The following is a 19907-nucleotide window of genomic DNA, read 5'->3' as shown; positions in this document are numbered from 1 at the left end:
ACCAAACTTTCACCTAGATCCACCAGACTGGCAATAAAATCTCCAGTCAGAGATGCAGCTTCCAACTGCGACTCTATGAATGCAGGACAATACAGAAGAGATAAAATACAGGGATTATATGTCAGTATGCATTTCTCAGCCTTTGCCAAATGCCAGAGCCGTTTCTTTTACCACATGATTTTTTGTGTTCTTTTTGGCCTTTTTTATTTATTTTGCTAATATGGTGACATCTGACATTTTAGAACACAACTTGCTGGCAGCTCCACTCAGCGTCAGCACCAACGCCCAACTGTTGGTCTGTAAAAGTAATGCTGAGCAAAAGATCAGTTTTACACGTGTCATTACCATCACGCAGTATCAAAACATATGCTATTAAAAATCGTTCTGTCAAAATGAGAATTGCAGATCAGTATAATCACAGCTTTTCAGTGAGAAGTATGGGGGGAGTTGTGAGGGAGGGACTGACAGATGGCTTCAATAACAAGGCACAGCTCACTGAGGTTGTGAAGGTGTGTGAACAAAGTACATCTTCAGAACTTAAGGCTGCCATTTGCCTTAAACTCCTGCTGACCTCACTGAACCTTATTCTGTGTTCAACACTAGTCCATTTATATAGAACAAAAGCTGTGATGCCGTTAGATGATTATCTATATGTGCAACAGAAAAAGTACGGAATTGTTTAAACTGAAAAAAACCCAACGTAGCAACATGGGCCATGGTCATTGCGTTGATCCATGCTGTTTGTAGACAGGGCATTTCCGTTGGCGTCAGTCTCACTGGTATCCACTCAAGTCAAGCCATAGCTGTAGCAAAAGGTCTATGTGCAAGAACTTCAAATGGATGCTCAACAAAGCAAATTCGCAGTACCCAGCTGTTTTATGTAGTTAATATGTTCCCTCAGCGGACAGCTCAATTGCCCAGTGCAATGAAAATGTACACACTGGTGGAAGGCGATTACCAAGCTATAGATTTACTTCACTATTTAAACTTTAATTGCATTTTTTCCATTTTGTACATGGTATTTTTATAGCTTCAATGATCAAACAATCAATTTGCATTTATATAGCACCATCTGAAAGGGAGCATCACAAGCACTTTAGAAAAACTCAGCAAAAATTAAACTAAGCCAAGCCACTCGGGAGAGCAGGTGAGGTCAAATAAGTCCTGAACAGCAAGACAAATTAATAAGTCTGTCTACGCAAGTGCTTATAAAAGGACAGAGCATTTTGCAGTAAGAGAATTAAGGTATATTTAGTCCCACAATCAAATGAAGAGCTGAAATCAGTTCTTCCTCAGGTGATACTCATAGGTCTCAAGGAAACAGACTTGCAGAAGCTAGTACCTGCTCCAGACCTAATTATTCATCCTGATGAACAAGGTTAACTTTCAAAGACACTGAACACCCAGTGCTTACGAGTGTTCTCTCTCTTCATGGAGAGGTATTGCCAAAGTCACCTTGTGGTTAGCACCACTTGCTCATTGTAAAGAATTAATTACCTACCCATCTGGTCAGCGATACTATCCTCACTTCTTTGCCAGCTGGGTGTGGATTTGCCGCTAGCACCCGTATCTGATTGCGTGTTCTGCCTGTCAATGGAAGCAGGGGATCTACGGCTAATTCCAAACCTGTTGTAACACCCCAAAAAACAAAGCAGATAATGATTTTAAATATGCATAAACCCCTCACGAGGGGAAAAAAGCACTTTTAAGCACCTAGTGTCAAACAACGGGGCAGACCAACGCATAGCACAACTGCTGCAGGATTTATAATGCTTTTCCATTTAATTTTTGTGGCAGCTCTCAGTACCCATTTAGCACTTTTAATGCATAAGATTACAGTACATATTAACTTATTGACCACCTTTGATCAAGAACTTCCATTCACAGTGCATACAATTAAAAAACACAGACCAAAACATCCAGAAATAAAATTATTAGTTTTCATTTACATAGATGTTTACACAGAAAGGTGACCAGACCATTACATGGTTACAGAAAATTGTCTGCAATGAATAAAACTTAAAAGTCTGAATAAAAGCCACATAGGAAATGAAGTGTGTTTATTGGCTCCTTTTAACCAGGAAAGCACTACCTCAAACTAGACAAAATGAGCATCAGAAAGTTTGTTGGGACAATTGCATGGTTCTCAGCCACTTTCCTGTGTTCTAAGCAAAAAAAAGCCAGTAAGCTCATACCTACATGATGCACATGTATATGCAAACATCAGAGACTCATTTGGGACAATATTACACTGTCAAATATTTTAAATAAGTGTTTATAAAGTTAACTGTATTAGTTATGTATTCCCAAAATCTAGGGGTTATACATTTTGTAAAGTTATTCTATCATAAAATAATTTGAGTGGACTAGTGTAAACTAAATACAGCTGTAGGGAAGCAGCGGGACATGCATACCTACAGCTGTAGAAGAAAGCACATACAGCAAAAAGGAAAACTGCGTTCAATGGATTTTGTTTGTAAATCCTGCTAGACTAGTCAGATGAATTTCAGAAAGCTCAATAAAGATATAGTAAACACAAGGAGAACAATCAAATGACAAAGGAGACGCACAGTGCCTCTGTGCCATACCAAAGTCTACATGCCTTATATGCCCAAAAGCCTGAAGAATTAAATCTATAATTCTGTATTACATATAAATCACTTATAAGTCTATTAGAATTATAGTTGGGTTCAGAATTAGCAGACCAATCATTAAGAATCTGTCAAGAATAATGCATTTCTGAGGTGTTTGTTGTTGTTTTTTTAACAGATATACCCTAAAAGAAAAGAATTCCCAAAACTCTACATGCAGAGTAACACCGAAAAGAGTTACAAGCTGATATATTCTCTATATAGCAAGGAATTTCTCTAGCTCTAAGTGTCTAACATAATAACAGAACGTAAAATACCCAAACTGTGCTTTCTACTCTCTACTAGCTACAGACTGCCCCACACGACCTCCAACGTAAACCAGATACCTGCCCACCTGCCAGAACAAGCTGGTGTGGTTATCTCATTTGAAAGGTCAGGTGCTTGTTAGCTCAAACGAACCTGGCCAAAGAAACATCACGAGACTTGGAACAACCAAATCCCACTCCCACCCTTAAAGCCAAGCAGCTGGAACACGCCTGTACATGCAGCACAGCTCCTAAGCATCACGTTTTGAAATCTGGGCCTTCTGAATTTTACCCTAAGGTGACCCTACTTCTCATTTGTTCCCCGCTCCCTGGTATAGCCAACATACGGTTTGATGACTAAAAAAAAAAGTGAAGAAAACCTGGCTATATCTGCCTTCTGAATACAAACATAATTTAAACCAAAGTTGCAAGAAGTGAGTAACGCTTTTCCTTTTCTATTCACACAGACTAGCTAGGATTTCACTTAATCAAAGACCTAAATTAAACACGATTAAGTCAATACCAATTCAACAGATGCATAAAAAGTCTAAAGACAATGTTTCAAAAGCTGATTGATTCTTTAAACACTGATCAGAGTAATTTTCAAACTTTTAAGACTTGCGATGTATTTTGGGAAGAATATCTTTTCATGACAAGCTAACTAGAAGTTGGTATCTAAAAGAAAAAGCCAAAACCCCAAGAAACCTTGGTGCGATGAAGTTGCCCCACATCAATATTGTACTTTCTATGCATTGTCCTCTTACCTAACCCCATAATGTTCATATGTATAAAACCAGCCAATTTTGCACTTGGCATATATTATGATATAGGATGTTTTTTTTCCCAGATTAGAGAGATAAAACCCCACTTTTCTTATTTTATATCATTAAATTCACTGCTCTACTAGCTGAGGAGCAAGAAATACCTCAAGATTGACTTTTTTAAATGACATGGGCTATTTAAAAGCAGGAATAATATATGCAGGTGGTGCTATAATCTATGCTGCTTAAATATACAGCCCATTAGGGAACGCAGGAATGAATCCAAAAAACTGGAAGGAGAAATCAATCTACGTTAAAACAACACTGGAATTGTTTAAATATGTATTTTATATATATCCTAAGAAACTAATTATTTTGGTGTTTTTGAATTTCGTTTTTACATTCTACAATCATTTATTACATACACATACCTTCAGGTAAACGGAGGATAAGTATATGAAACACACATATATATATGAAGACTAATCTGCATATTCTTGAAGGCAGTGAGGTTTTTGCCTATACCCAGCTGAGGATATGGACCAACAATCTAGAATAGGCAGCAGTTACTGCTCTTACCCATGTCTGACAGAGGTTGGACTCACACCCATGCTTCCAGTCATTTGTTTCACAAACTTTGCAAATCTGTCATGTCAGATACAACAAGAAAGAAATGTATACACAAATTATGCAGTTGGGATTTCCTGCACCGGGAAACCTCAGGGACTGGCATACTAGAGCCTCACCTCGGGAAGACTACCTTCAGGACATGGCGTCCCCTTGGCCCCTACTGCAGCCCATCCTTCTCTCCAGCATCTTAGCAAGTGAACGCTACATCATCTCTCCCTTATTTTAACGACGTATACAGGTTAATCGCTGACCAGCTCTACCTGGTGCATCGAACAGCACTACAGAGCTGCCCTGAGCCTGGTCTTTCAGATCAGATTACAACAGAAGATGCACATGGAACTTGCAATGATTTTTAGTAATGCGACAGACATTACTTTGCTTATGGAGCCAAGGGAAAGTTTCCTTCATAATTACATTTTTCATGCTTTCCATTTAGCCTGGCAGAAAATGTTCAAAAAGTCCTGAGTAAACATGATTCACGTGTACAAGGACAGCATGGGAGGCAAAGTGCTTTTCCTGTAAAAACAGAACATAATAGTCAAATAATAGGAGTTTAATAAGTGATTTTTCTTTTTTTAAAAAAGCACCCAATAAGGAATATGCAAAGTTCAGGTATTAATTACTTCCTTCATTATTCCATTTAAACAGTGCTTCCTTGCACCAAATTAAAACATCAAAACCAAGACGACTGTATATGCAAGGTTTCTAGGGCACATCTCTGCTGAACTTGCAAAATGCTTGAAGAATGCTATAGTGAACATATGTGTATAATTAACTTAAAAGATGGAAAAAGGCTGGGATGGGTGCTGGTGTGCTCTGAGGCCAATTCAAAATAAAAGCTCTAGCATGTCTGAAAATCCCTTCCTACTCAAGCAGTTATGGCTGTGATGGTCTAAGGACATATGGCAGTAATACATTTTTTGTAGAGCAAATGACGTAGTTGGAAAAGAGCAGACAAGACATTGGGAGCACAAGCTGCTCTTCAGAATTCAAGGCAACACAAGTCCTGCTGTAGGAATGAGCCAGGAGGTGTGCAGCGTGTAAAGAGGTTAAGTGCTTTTTCCAGCTGCAGAGCTATGGACACACTTCTATTTAGTTTCCTTGCAGTAAAGCTCAATGGGTTTAGGGAAAATCTCCTCATGTCAGTAGGACTTAAGCACAAAAAATAATGACCTGAGCAGGCCTGACAGTCTCATGAATCAAAGCCTTCATGAAGATGTGCAGCAGAGAAGAGATGGTCTCTTAAGAAATCCTCAAACTGAGCTGCAAGGAGAAGGACAGGGAGGACAAGTCTTTGGTGCTCTCCAGTGAGAAGCACTTGTTCAAACACATGCTCAGAACAGCATTCTCTGGCCTGACAAAGAGCAGTGTCCCCTGAGGGGCACCTAAACAATGCCTTGTGCTAATCAGTTCCTGACAATGTATTTTAATCTTAGTAATAATTTTTTTTTTTTTTTTTTAGATAGAAAAGGAGATACTTTACTTATAGACCCAAACTAGAATGAATTACACACAACGATCTGCACTGTACTCAAGACTTCAGAGGGAAGCTTTACAGTGTGAACTATCAGCAGTTTTGCCCCTTTATCTTCTCTATAGAAAGTAATTTGGAATGTGGTAGACAGCTCTCCTGCTGCCAATTATTTTTTTTCCCTACTTGGAGATGCTTGAATTATTGCTCCTTTCAGTGCTCTCCGAAAATGATACAGATTTAATTTCTTCCTCTGCAAGGTGCCCCTTACATTGACATTTGAAGATTTCCAGGAAGTTGAAAGAGGGCACCTTAAAACTAAAAGAGGATGACTGTGAATATGTGAAAAAGATGCTAGCTGTGGATTACTTAGCACTTTGTGCCTACAAATCTGAAGTCTTAATTGCACTCAACACTACTTTGCTTCAAATACTAGCACAGACTGCAAAGTCCCAAACCTATTACTTCTTTTGTTTTAGAATCTAAATCTGTGAACTAAAGCAATTTGCAACCCAAAACCAGTACCCTTAGTGAAGAGTTTTAAATACATTAAGGTCCCCTTGCACAGTAACCCCTGCAGTTGTAGACTAGGATCAGAGAGAGGAGTTAGGTCACAAAGTGAAAAGGTGGAAGTAAAGGATTTTTAGAGTTGACTTTTTCAAGAAGCATGACAGTGATATTTGAAAACAAGCAGGTTTTAATGCACGTAAACAACAGCTGACAGGAGGCTGCGTAAGCACTCCTTTAGTTTAATATACGTTACAACAAATGCAACAGAGAACAAAAAACCTGCCCCAAAAGAATATGAAAAAAGGCTGGTGCCTACCCTTCTGGCATAGATTTTTGTCTGTATGTGCCCCCACCAGAGCCAGTCTCACTTGAGGAGGATAAGTTGCTTGGAGAATTACGGCACTGTTGCGATCTTGCTAAGGCGATGGATGAAACCGTGACATAGACATCAGAACCGGGAGACAACCTGTTCAGAGCGAATCAACCAGTCGAATCAGTGATACCGAACAGCAACACCACAGTGCAAAGCACGATGGACAACATCATGCAAATTGTCCCATCAGCAAAGAATGTGGCGACATGGAGACAGCAAAAATTAAGTCAGTTGAAGGATCAGACATTTCCTCCTCATTAATCTATAGAATATAATGGAAAATGATCCGTAAAAAGCTGGATGCAGGGGAGTAAATGAAGAGAGGCAAGTGAGGGAGAAAAATCCCAGCACACACTAGGAAAACATCCCAGTTTCTGAAGTCACGATTCGTTTTTACAGATTACTTGTAAGAAATAACAAAGCCTGACATTCCTCACTCAAATATCAAACAGAACAAAATATTTCTAATTCTCAAAATGAACTCTTGCCTGGAACTGAAACTGACTGTAGTGAGCGGTCTATGCAAACTCTTCCAAGAGTATCAAGCTTATCTCTACGCCAACAAACTTCTCCACATTAAATTACAAGGACTAAAAAAATGTAACGTTATTTATAGATACCTTAACCCTCCTCCTAAAAATTAACATTCTAGTATAAGCCTATCTCAACATATCAGAACTCCGTTTGAAAATACAGACCTGAGTCATATGAAGCCTCCTCCTGTTGGAATAACGATACAGCAAATAAACAGCATTGCAACACATGAACCTGGGCAGAATGGCTGGAGGCAGCAGGCTTACACTGGGGATTTACAAGATCTTAGCCTAGTCACTTAATCTGTATCTGTAAACGAGTGGTAGATTTTAATCAGCTCTCATCACAATACTTAAGAACTTTTAAAGACCAGAAACCCTTTTGAAAATGAAAAGAAAAAAAACATTGCACTGATTAATACTACCTACGTATATATGTATGTATCCAAAGAGAGTGTGTGCGTGCGTACACACATTTATATCAAATGCGCATTTGTCCTCCTCAGTACTTTGCAAAAAAGCTATAAACTAACAAAATCTTAACATGGAAATAGCAGTAGGACTGGACAAAACAAACACCTTGATCATCTTGAATTTCATAAAGTGCATATAACTAATAGTAACTTTTTCCCAGAGAAGAAAGGAATGATCTAATGCCTGTCCATCACAAGTACCATACCAAATCCAGTAATTCCTTGCTAGTGTACAAACTCAGTTTAGCTTATCTCACATTCATCAAGCAACAAAAAGAGCTGGAAACTTGGGGAGCCATGAGCTAAGCAGTTAATTTTCCCAGTGGCACTCTTATAAAGAGAAAAAAAAATTACTTCTTGAATAATTTCTGTAAAATGACTTCCTGTTGGAAAATGCTTACATTTTCACTTCAGATTCGGCTATGCCTTTTCTTTACTTCCTATGCCTTACCAAAAAGTGACAGCACTGTCCAGAAGGAATGTCAAGATTTCAGAACTGTGTCAAGGAGTTATAACTCATTTACAAAGATGAAAGACCTTGAGGGCAAACAAAGTTGTATTATAAGTATGGTCTGAACAACAGCAATGAACAATGAGTCAGGTAGGACATCCTATTATTTAAAGCAGCAATACATTTCGTTAGCACAGTTCACAATAGCACTAAAAACATGAATAGTGAAAGACATTTTATTTTATGTGAAACATATAAATAAGACAAAAGAACTTTAGAGTAAATTAGTTCAAACTGACTTTTTGAGCTGCTTTGAAATCTATTGATGAAAGGCACTTCTCAAGACAAAAGTACTGTGTTAGCAGTATGCCCCTATAGTTAAGATACTCTGTGCTCGTCTTTTATTTATAATTAAAAACCAAACTAAACCAAGCTATTATCTATTTCAAAAGACAGCTTTAGGAAGAAATTCCAAAATGGTTAAGTGCATGAGTCCCATAATTGAATTTAAAAATAGGCCAAGCGTCCATTGCATTAAACAGATACAATTACACTGCAGTCAATTGAGCTGGGATTATACCATGCATGATTTAGTTCTAACAGATCTAGTTCATCCTGAAAGGACTGGTTGTGTCTTGCCAAGTAAGGGAAGAAAATCATCTTTTGTGAAGGCAGAGAGTGGGATGGGCATATGTTTATTTTGTATGACAACACAGACATCGAAAGCATCCACCTTGCTCTTACTAAATTGATTTCCGTGTCATTACCTGTAATTTTCCCCACATCTTCGGTATGCATAGATATGTAATACACACATCATAAGAAACATGTCAGCCTAGCATGCTTTGTGCCTCTGGCCTAAGGCAGCCTTCAGTTAAATGATCACACACAGGTGCCCTCTCCCTCAGGACCTCTGCCCCACGCACTTTTATTTCGTGCTACAGCTCCTGCTGCAAGAGCTGCCCAGCTCAGAAGTGAAGGAGGCACAGGCTGGCAGAAGAGATGGTGTTATAGTCAAGGCGTTTCAGTGCTGATTTAGCAAACTGAATTCTTATCTTGCACTTGCTGCAGCACTCCAATACGACCCTTGGCATATTAAAGAACATTTTTCATTCATTGTCACTAATTGCAAGTTGCCTTATTTGATTCCAAGGCCCGATTTACTTCTGAGCTGAAAACTTACCAAAGCAGCTGAAGTCAACTGAAGCTGTAATTTGAATATATAAAATATTAACAATGCTGGGCACACTTCCACATGTGAGATGCCCAAAGTAAGACACAGCAAGTGATTAGAACATAATTTCTCTCTCTACCTTTGTTCTTAAACTGAAAAGGGCCAAAGACATCTCTTCTCACACAAGAGTTTCAAAAATTAAGTTTAATTAATACCCGTGAAGCATTCAGAAACTATAGTGATGGGCGCCACTGTAAAGCTTAGAGGGGAATTAGTAATTGCATCTTTACAGCAGGATTTGAATGCCATCCAGTAAATAAGGGATGGAGTAATGAAGAGGAAAATAAAATATTAAAATAGCTCTTCTTTAATGAGCTGCATCCACTGTGTGAACTGAATGAGGCAGATGTCCTGTTAAAAAGAAATTCTCGTAATTTAATCAAAGGAAGTATCAGAAAATATGGTTACACGAGTTCTGAATAAAATTGCACAGCAAATCTTAATTCTGGCATGCTTACCTTCCACGTGTTTGATTTTTGCAATCCTAATAATACTGCAAGATGTGACAGCTCTTTGAAAACACTGACTGAATGCTCTCATGTTAAAAAGGAAACCATTCAAAAAGGAAAAAAGAACATCAGCAATTTTCGGGAAGAGGCCAGTGAATGAAAACAGAAAACGCAATTATGCTGTCATATTGTACTGTCTCACACCTCACTGTATACCTTCTTGAATATTTGTCTTCAATTTGATCATCACATTTCAGAAAACACGTATTATAAGAAGAAAAGACGTAGAGGCATTTAATGGGACAACCAGAGGGGTACAGAATGGCTTCTGTATCAAGAAACACTGAACAGGCTATATGGCTCCACAGATTATACTGAATTTTATCATACCTGCTTCAATCCATCTAAATGGAAATTATATTGGATCAAGCAAACAATGATTATTCATTATCCCTCGTAACAAAAGAACAAGTAGAAGACCTGGAACTATCAAGAGACCAATTAGCAGGCACCTGGATGAAGAGATACCATCCACAGCTGTGGAACACACAGGTACAGGTGCATCTGGCTCCAGGCAACCTTAAGCAGCGGCCAGCCAGGAGACTGTTGGACCTCATAAGGAGCCTTCTTTTATATCTGTAAGCATTTCTTACTCTTTTTTTCTAGTCCCTGCTGATGGCCACTGTCAAACAAGAGAGACCAAATGTTGACATGACACAGCATGGCTCTTCTCAGATGTTTTTGGAACACAGGAGTATGGCCATACAGCCAGGTGTACCAACAAACCTTTGCTCTTCCTAGAGTCATAGAATGGTTTGGGTTGGAAGGGAATTTAAAGATCATCCAGTTCCAACCCTTCTGCCATGGGCAGGGACACCTTCCACTACACCAGGTTGCTCAAAGCCGCATCCAGCCTGGCCTTGAACACTGCCAGGGAGGGGGCAGCCACCACTTCTCTGGGTAACTTCTTCCAGTGTCTCAGCATCCTCATAGCGAGGAACTTCTTCCTGATCTCTATCTCCCCTCCTTCAGTTTGAAACTGTTACCCTTCATCCTATCACTGCCCTCCCTGATCAAGAGTCCCTCCTCACCTTTCCTGCAGGCCCCCTTTAAGCACTGGAAGGCCACTGTAAGGTCTCCCCAGAGCCTTCTCTTCTCCAGGCTGAACAACCCCAACTCTCTCAGCCTGTCCTCACAGGGGAAGTGCTCCAGCCCCCAATCATCTTCATGGTCCTTTTCCACTGCTACATCCCACTCTAGGTCCTGGTGCCAGTAAAAAACGTTTAATATATAATCTCATGCTAGTACATGTTTTAATTTGAAGAATGTTATGAAAACTTTAAAATAACAAATCCTCAGACCCTGTGAGGCCGGCAATGGGTGTGCTGCAACGCTCACTTGACAGCTGGCAAGATGAGCACAGACACCTGCTTGTTTATATTAAAAACGTCACTGATCCAAGCTAAGCATCAGCAGATTAGGATTTTTATATAATATGGGAACAGTTTAAACTAGAATCTATCTGCAGAAACTAACCTATTAACTACTACTGCCACGGTTACTGTCACTGACTACACACATGCATCATTCAAAGAAGAATTAAGTTTTAAGGCAAAGCTGTGCTCCAAAATCCTCATTAAGACTTAAAACTAGTCTTAATGAATATTGTTCTAATACGTCCATACTGTGGAATTTTACAGCCAGTGCTTGACTGCAGTCATGCTGTAATTCAATTTTACATTTGGTTTAAAATACTGACTGTTCTCAGAAATTTTCTAGTTAGAGCTTTTAGGTCTCACCCAGAACAGTACTGAACTGCACACTGAAGTGCACAAGTCCAGCAGCATGCTTTGCTCACCGGCTTTCACACTTTTCACATGTTTGTTGATTCAAGTTTTAGTTAAGACTGGTTCCAGTTTATGATAAGTTAACTAAGAGACTATCATCTAACACTATCCCATCTCCTTTCTCTACACGATTTTCTCTTAAATAAAGTCTGGAAAGCAAGCGTATACAAAAAACCCTGAAAATTGGGAGGAGGAAAAGAAAAATAAATCAAGCTCTAAAATTACATCTTCTCCAATAACACGTGCTCTGGCATACTTCACAAATATGCAGTTTACACTTATTTTCCTTAATGTATCACTTGGATATTTATTCTGGGTTATAGGCTATACAGTATCCTGTGTGGACTAATTAATGTTGTGAAACAAGCTGTGACTTGGAATTTATTGCATTTCTATTAGTAGATTTTTCAATCTTGATGTTTCGGTAACATCAGAGATTCATTTTAGCATTTATAAAGTTTTGGTTTTCTTTTCTGCCTACAAATAATGCACAACAATCATGAATATATTCAAGGATCCAGGATACTATGAGGAATAGGGAGAATTTAAGTACAAGCTAGTAAGTTTGATATATGAAGATAATCCAATAAAGGCAAACTTAAGTACTCTGCTGGTAGGCACAGGACTGGGCATTTGGCTGCCTTCTCAGAATCAGGGACTGTCAAGCAAGGTACTCGCCCACCTGCAACAGCAGAGGCAAGATGCTTTTATGCATATGAAGTGAAATCCTCCTGTTTTCAGAACCAGTAATCCAGTTTTTATTTATTTTTAACATAGTTAAATGGACTAAAGTGAAGATATCAACATGGGTAAAATAAAAATTTGTTTCACTCAGTATGCATATGTGGATATGTTACCACTAAAATGAGCACCATGTCAGGTCTGACGCATCAGAAATATTATAATGCCTCTATTGCATTCTTTGACACCCTACCTGCTGGAGCCATGGCCAACGATGGTACCAACCTTCTGTGGCCCTGGGTGACTGCTATCAGCACTAGTCCCAAAAATCACCTCAGATTCAGAGCTCCAAGAACCACGTAGGTCAATTTATTATGGGTTTCTCAGCTGCCACATCCCTTAAAACATAGATTGCAAGCTATATATTGCTGTTTCTTAGCAGCAGATGAGATCTGCCATCACTGTGATGGCGTCTGGCTCAATCAACAAAGAATGTGCAGTCAAAGGCAGGAGCACCAATGGATAAATGCCAGCTCCAGTCTCAAAACAACCAAGTATTAAGATCAGTCAAATATCAGGAAGTTAAGTGTGGCTCAGCACTGCAGAAACACAAGTAATAGATAGTAATATCTAGATCACAACCAAAGATTAAAATTCAGGTTACAGCTATAATTTAGTACTGAAACTATTTACTGATGCCGATCTTCACAGGTAAGTTTCCAGCCCCACTGACAATTAGGCAGTACCTTCCTTTTGAAAGTGAAGCTCTAAAGGCTGTAAGGAAGACTAGGATATCTGTACTGCTTTGATAATGAGCCATAATGACAGGTGCTTTTTTCTAAAACCCCTTTAAAACTTTAAAACTGCTCTATAGAACATAGACATTGCAGAGAGACAGACAGAGAGAGAGTGAAGTAGGCATCTTGTGTACGGTGGGGTCACGTTTATAATTAGGTCAATTAGAAGGCTCTTTTTGGATCACTGGGACCATCAGTATAGATCCCGGAATCCATATTACCAGGTTACCCTTGGTCCATCCTCCGTTTCTCCAACCAGCTGAGAGCTGAGCAAACAACAAATCATAGGGAACAAAAGCACAGCGGAGCACCACGGCTGCTACCTGCACCAGAAACACACAGAGATTCCAGCATCTCCTGATGGGTGATCTTTATGCTATGCAAAGTATGAAAGTTAGTGGTGAAAAATTAAATGAGACAGTAGTTCAGAGGGCTATGAAAATCTCATCTCTGTTGATTTTAGAGATTTTACACAGTAAGAAGTATCTGTGCTTCCCTAAAAGCAAAGCTTTCTTTTATCACGCAGAGAAAAGACAAATGAGTCTTAGAGGGAGATGATTGCCTTTTTTTCCCTCCAGTAATCCTTTAAAATGACAAAAATGTATTTTTTTTTTTAGTTTAACTGGAAACACATCAACCTTATAGAGCTGCTGCTATATTTAAACTTGATCCAGCCAAGACTAACACGTTTAGCAAACCAGAAAGATAAGAGAAAAGACATTTTTCAGGCATCCAAAAAAATTCCCAGCCAAGCCTGAAAGCTACTTTGATAACATACTTTTAAGGACGAAAAGATCCAATAGAACCCTTTTTGAACAATAACAATAAAAAATACTTAAAAGAATGCCTAGGAGAGAAAAAAAAACAACCCTCAAAATGCCTTGAAAGTGAAGGAAATGGATAGTCAAAGTTTCACCTTACGAAAACAAATACTGAGCATATGGCAATGCAACTTTCACTTTGCCAACACTTGTCAGGCCATAACCCCCCTCGGTCTAGAAGCATCCAGTGACTGATAAATCCTGGATGCTTCAGGTGTGCAATCCCACACAGGATTTTATGCACAAGAAAGAGACAGTAAATACCCTGTCTCAGTGCAGCCAAAGGCTCCCTCTCCTTGGCACAAGTTGTGGTACAGCCAACTGGAGACTCTAGACAAAACTCTTTGGTTAATACTGTGAAGAGGTAGAAGAGTCTGAAGGAAACAGCAACTCAACTGAATCTGACCTTCTGCCACTCCTTTAAACTTTGCCCAGATATTACTATGCCTTCCGTAATTACAGAGTGAGATTATACAGCACTGGAGAGAGCAAAAAAACCCAACAGCTCAAATCCTATTCCTTCAAATTCAGCATTTGCCTGTCTTCAGCTGTAACAGGCAGCTATGGCCTGAAGCCATGCAATTTTTATGCCAGTCCAAATATACCATTAGAGAGCTAAGTCATGTGTCTCACTGGCTTCTGCAACCTTCTTCACAGACAAACTGGTAAGTTTGTCTGTTAAGCAAGAAAATGAAGTCCTTACCAAATATTATAATTTCTTAACAAGGTGTCCTACACAGAAGTTTCAATTTGACCTTGTCAGTTTCTTGGTCTTGGCTGTACCACCTCTGAACATTTTTTTTATCCCCAGTTTCTCAGGATGTGAAAAATGCTTTAATTCATTACAATGTTCTTGACATTTTCTACAATATGCATCTTATTCCCACTGCTTTATATTTTTCAACAACATAAAGCACGATCAGAATCTGTCTACATCTTTTTTTTTTTTAATTGTTCACAATAAGAAATACAAGCTAGGAGCTTGTTTCCCTCAACAGATCTCTTTGTAAATGCAGAGACAGTGACAGATTTGTATAGATAATCAAAACAATGACAGTTCATTTTAGTACTATCAAATACATCTTCTTCCATGAAAGAACGAAAATACTGTGACAGGATGTGCCTGGTACTTTTATCTTAATAATAATAATCTCTTTCTTGTTTAAAAAAAATAAATGCAAACAGCAAAAACCCCCAAACCACCCTGGAGAAAAGCGAACTTAAAGCAATCTCTTCTCTAGCCCCAAAAGTTTGAAAACTCCCCAATCAGATAAATTTGCTTCCTGTGCTGACCATGATTCTCTTGCTGAACACCCTGTTAGATGCTATTTCTGCCTTGGGAGCTTGAGGCAATTCTACCAAGCTTACAAACAAGCTAAAATTCTGATTGGATGGAGAAGTTCAGGAACACTTAGATCTAAAACTTCAATTGTAACTAATTTAAAACTTAAGTAACAGTACAGCAGTTCTAGAATAGCATCCCAGACAGGGAAACATGGCCTAACAATCCTGTAATACTTTTTTGTGGTTAAACATGCCAGGAAAGATATTTCCTTGTGGCTAATGTTTCGCTCATATTCATGTTGCATTTTGACTAATTAAAAACAAGATTAAAAGCAGTCTTCAGATATTTAAATAAATTGACTGTGCTTTTTTCCAGACAAGATTCTGAGCAGCAATGAAAAGCCATTTGTGAAGATGACACGTACCTCCGGCTCTCCAATGGGCGTCCATCACTAGAGATGCTTCGGGGGATGTTGGCTGCTCGTTCTGGGGGTGGCACTTTCCCTTCTCCTTTCCCAGAGCCAATCCTAGATGTGACCGGACTTTGTATCTGGGATGGCACCTGAGCCACATGAGGCCCCTGCCCTTTGCTTGCATTTCGCTGCCATTTGTTGTTATTTCTGAAAGGAAATTTGAATTCATACGACATTCCTTCATTCACCTTGTATTCCATCACTGGCATACGGTAGTTTTCTGAAGAACTCCTGGAAATTAAGAAAATTAACATGCTGCTATAAAAACCAATCAAATATCCTGTTCACAAGGATAGAAACCCGAAGACAGAAGCTGAAATAATTCTATGGAACTGTAAATGTAAGATTTTGTGTTTTAGAACATATAGTTAACAAAATTTGATACTCTTCATCTGTCAAAAAAGCTAAAAAATCTGCTAGAAGGTTATCTCCCCTTCCTAATATAAAAAAGTCACAGGTTTTAGAACTTACCTGCACCCAAACAATCAAGACCTGAAATGTTTGTCTTTGAGATCAATCTTTCTGATGCACAGTCATCCATAAAAAGACAAGATGCCCACGGAAAAAATGCATTACATTTCATTTTCAAACATCTCTGACCTCAGTTAATAAATGTGCACATTACAAAAATGAAACACTTGCTAAAAATTGTAGATGCTGTACCAAAAGATGCCGATTGCTTCCTGAGGATGTACAGGAACAGGACAGCATAAAAACTGTAGTAAAACAGGACATAAGCTAATGCAGTCCACGTAAGATGCAAGGCAAATTTCTGCATACATTTAAAATGACAGATTTGGAAAGCAGATGTGACCTTCAGCTTTGGTGAGGATAATTTTGGTATTTCTCTTGAAAAACACGTATACCTCTATTTAAGGGAATTTTTTAATTATCATTACTTTATCTACATACATCATTATCTAACAGGAAGGAAAAATAAACAATCAGTGCAAAATTTTCTACTTCTAGCTCTTCCTCTAAGTGACAACACCATTAGTGCTGAGAAACATCACTATCTCTTCCCAGCTAAAATACAAAACCAAACAGATAACTTGCTGTCTGGCTATGCTGAAATTGGCAGTTTGTGCAGTCTAACAGGAGTAGACAAAGTGAAACAGTTGGTGCTGAGGACTTGCTGTCCACAACATATACATTTTGTGGTTTTATTCTGGCCTACCCCCTAGTCTTGACCTGCAAATTAAATTAGCAGTTGGAAGGCACGAGATGTGCTTCTGAAGCAGACGTAGTTCAGCTTCCTCTGAAAGGAAGTGATTGTGTGCTCCCAGGCCACTCTGATGTGAACCACTGCAAGGCAGATGAAGATGATCAGGAGATTTGTTTTCAAAAGCCCCTCTCGACTGAACTAAAATCTTTATATCATTGTTTTTTTTCTTTTCTCTTCATATTTTACATCTCTGCTATTCTTTCCCTAGTGATGATATACTTCAGTAGTTTGGTCTTCTCCTTTTTCACAGACATAGTTACAGTTCAAGAAGCAAGAATTCCTCTTGCTGCTGTGTCCTTAACTTCAAGGTCAGCAATCAGTCCACTAAATGAGTCCAGTGGCAATGTTTTAATAATCATCTTTCAGTAGAGATATAACCATAACAAGGCCTGTCTCTGTGTAGGGCATTAGACAGTGAATCAGGGTATTTGGGTATATTTTTGTATCTGCTGCTGACCTTGTACATGTGCCTGCTGGCAAGTCATCTTATCTAACTGCACCCTTGCTCTTCCGCCAACTTCATGCCACTCAATTTATTAGGATAGGGACTGCTTCTTGTGTAAATGTACTATACCAAGCAGAACCAATCTTCATTTTAGTTACGGTCTGTAGGAAGTTATTGTAGTAGAAATACTAAATGACCTCCAGAGGACACAACAAAAGGACTGCAATTTTGGAAAACTGATTGCGAAGAGAGAAATTGCTTTGTGCAAAGATTTAAGTCAAGTTTCTAGGAATACACGTAGGATAGCTACAAATTCAAGACACAGTTCCTAAACCTTAATGATTTTGGATACAGCAAGCAGGATGAAGTGCTGCTTTAGGAAATGTTATAACTAGGCAATAATCCACCATGAACATGTGCTCACTACAAGACAACAACAAAACTTGCTGATGCTGAGTAGTTCGAAAACTGCGGTAATTTCTCTTCCTGGGTTTGGATACACTAAAGCTAAGCCTGTGTTTGGTTGTACTTAATTTAGTTCAGGAATAATAGGATCTGTGCTTTCCATACAGATTTTTCTGCTCTAATCCTTTTGCTATGATTGCAGCTGAACTTTCCATTTGCTTGGGCTGCTAAATACTGTACAAAAGCTTTCCAAATACCTCATGAGTGACCTTATGCCACTGCTCATTTTGATCCCTGACATGTATTCAATTTTCCACTGACAACTAAAGGACAAATAAAACTCCTTTCCTCTCTGCTCCCGTTTTGCTATCAGTTACAAAAGCAGTGAATACGGCTCACAGTGAAAACAAGCACGGATTCTTCTTTTATGCGAGTACAAGGTTTTTGCTTAGAGACACAATTTCGTATCAATGTAATAAATATGCATTTAAGTTCAGCCCCAACCTTAAATGTACAAAGATTTAGTATCTACCCCTACAGACATATTGCCTGATTAGAAAACAGTAGTGCAAAATGCTCTCTCAGTCCCTCACTGGAAGGAACACATTAACTATCTGTGCTGCTTCTTGGCAAATCTAGCATAAACCTTGAGCTAGCCTGCAGGCAAATTTAGTCTATTGTAGAGCATACCATTTTAATCGTACAGCATTTGCAAGATATTAATACAGGAGGTCAGGAATATGGGAATCAGATTTAGTGATGTGGCTGAATGCTACACACAACTGCAGAGCGTTCAAATGGGAGCAGTAAAACTTTAAAAAAGCTTTAGTGTGAGTTCAGGAAAAATGGAGGGACTCAATGTCCAATTTAGAAAAAACGCAGGTATTGCTGCTTATTTCTGATCAGCAACACTTTAAAGCTATAAAAGCAATAATACAGTTGACACAAGCCTCAGGCTTAACACGTTTGGGAAGTGAGAGAGATGAAGCAAGATCTACTACTGAGTAAAGAAGAATCACAATTTGCAGCAATTTCTCTGGCCAGATTCATACCTTTGATAAACTCTCACCATTTACAGCCTTACTTATTTGTGAAAGTGTAAGAATGTAAGTCTATTTATAGCCTTCAAGGATTACACCCACAGATATCGCAAACTACCAACAAATGGGAAAGCAGGGAGGGAAATGTACAATTAATTCCGATGCATCATAAACACAAAACTGTCAACAAGAAGTTGTTTGATTTCCATGTTAAATTCCATGGAATTAAAAGGATACATGAGGTTCTTCACAAATGTATTAAACTGTGGTATTCAGTGAGTATTTCGTAGGGCCTTGAGTCTGAATATGGGCAGTTTTTCCTGCCCTCTTTCACTTTACGATACTGGATCCTATATTATAATTATACCATTGTTTTTGGAGGTTAACACTTACTCTGAGATGTTTCTTTCCCCCAAACCCCACAAATCAAGATATAGTTTCAGACCAAAAGTAGCTATTATACAATACCTGCGTGGTGTACAGTCCTCATACGGAGGGACGATGACAACCTTCACTGTTACTGATGTTCTGAGAAGATCAATCATTTGCTCATGGCTCAGAGTGGCTACAGCCACCTTGCAGATTTCCACCAGCCGGCTGCCTTGTCGCAGTCCTGCCTGCCATGCATAGCCATAGGGCTCAACATCTGCCACGATGCCTTCATAGTTTACGTGGAAACCAAGCTGACCCAGACCATTCCTCCGCAGAGTCATCTCCACTGTTTCACAGCCCTTAGTCACAAGCTGTGAATTGAAATGAAGACAGTATTAAATGCACACAGAGATTTCAGCACTAGTAAAGGTTTAAGGGCTTCATTTTTGTACAATCAACCAACTCCCAAGACAATGGTGGGTCACAATCAAGAAATACATATCAAAGTCGTGGGTACGCAACCAGCTGAAATGGGTCTTGTCACTCAAACTAGTATTTTCAGTAGAGTCTAGTTACCCATGTTTTGCCTTGAAACTTTTACTGAAACCACAGGAATTTTACAAGATACATGGCAGCACACAACAGAAAAAACACATGGAGTTACACAAGCATGCCTGCCTTTCATGCTTTAGTAGCCAATCATTCCACATTTCTAGCTGTTTTCACTAAACTGCAA

At 38.9% G+C, this 19907-nt stretch overlaps 1 protein-coding gene across 1 annotated transcript in view; it reads right to left on the bottom strand.

The window, feature by feature from the left end:
* The window catches only part of SIPA1L1 (signal induced proliferation associated 1 like 1), a 76634-nt gene that overhangs the window by 23724 nt on the left and 33003 nt on the right, over positions 1-19907 (bottom strand). The window contains exons 8-11 of the mRNA XM_009961052.2: positions 19268-19542; positions 15637-15915; positions 6585-6734; positions 1502-1626 (exon numbers count right to left, since the gene is read on the bottom strand). Of these exons, the coding sequence (XP_009959354.1) occupies positions 1502-1626; positions 6585-6734; positions 15637-15915; positions 19268-19542 (829 nt within the window). The remainder of the gene's footprint in view (positions 1-1501; positions 1627-6584; positions 6735-15636; positions 15916-19267; positions 19543-19907) is intronic.

The sequence above is a fragment of the Leptosomus discolor genome, chromosome 3, assembly GCF_034619465.1.
Source record: "Leptosomus discolor isolate bLepDis1 chromosome 3, bLepDis1.hap2, whole genome shotgun sequence".
NCBI lineage: Eukaryota > Metazoa > Chordata > Aves > Leptosomiformes > Leptosomidae > Leptosomus > Leptosomus discolor.
The sequence above is the reverse complement of the archived record's forward strand: the minus strand, read 5'-3'. Positions and strand labels throughout refer to the sequence as shown.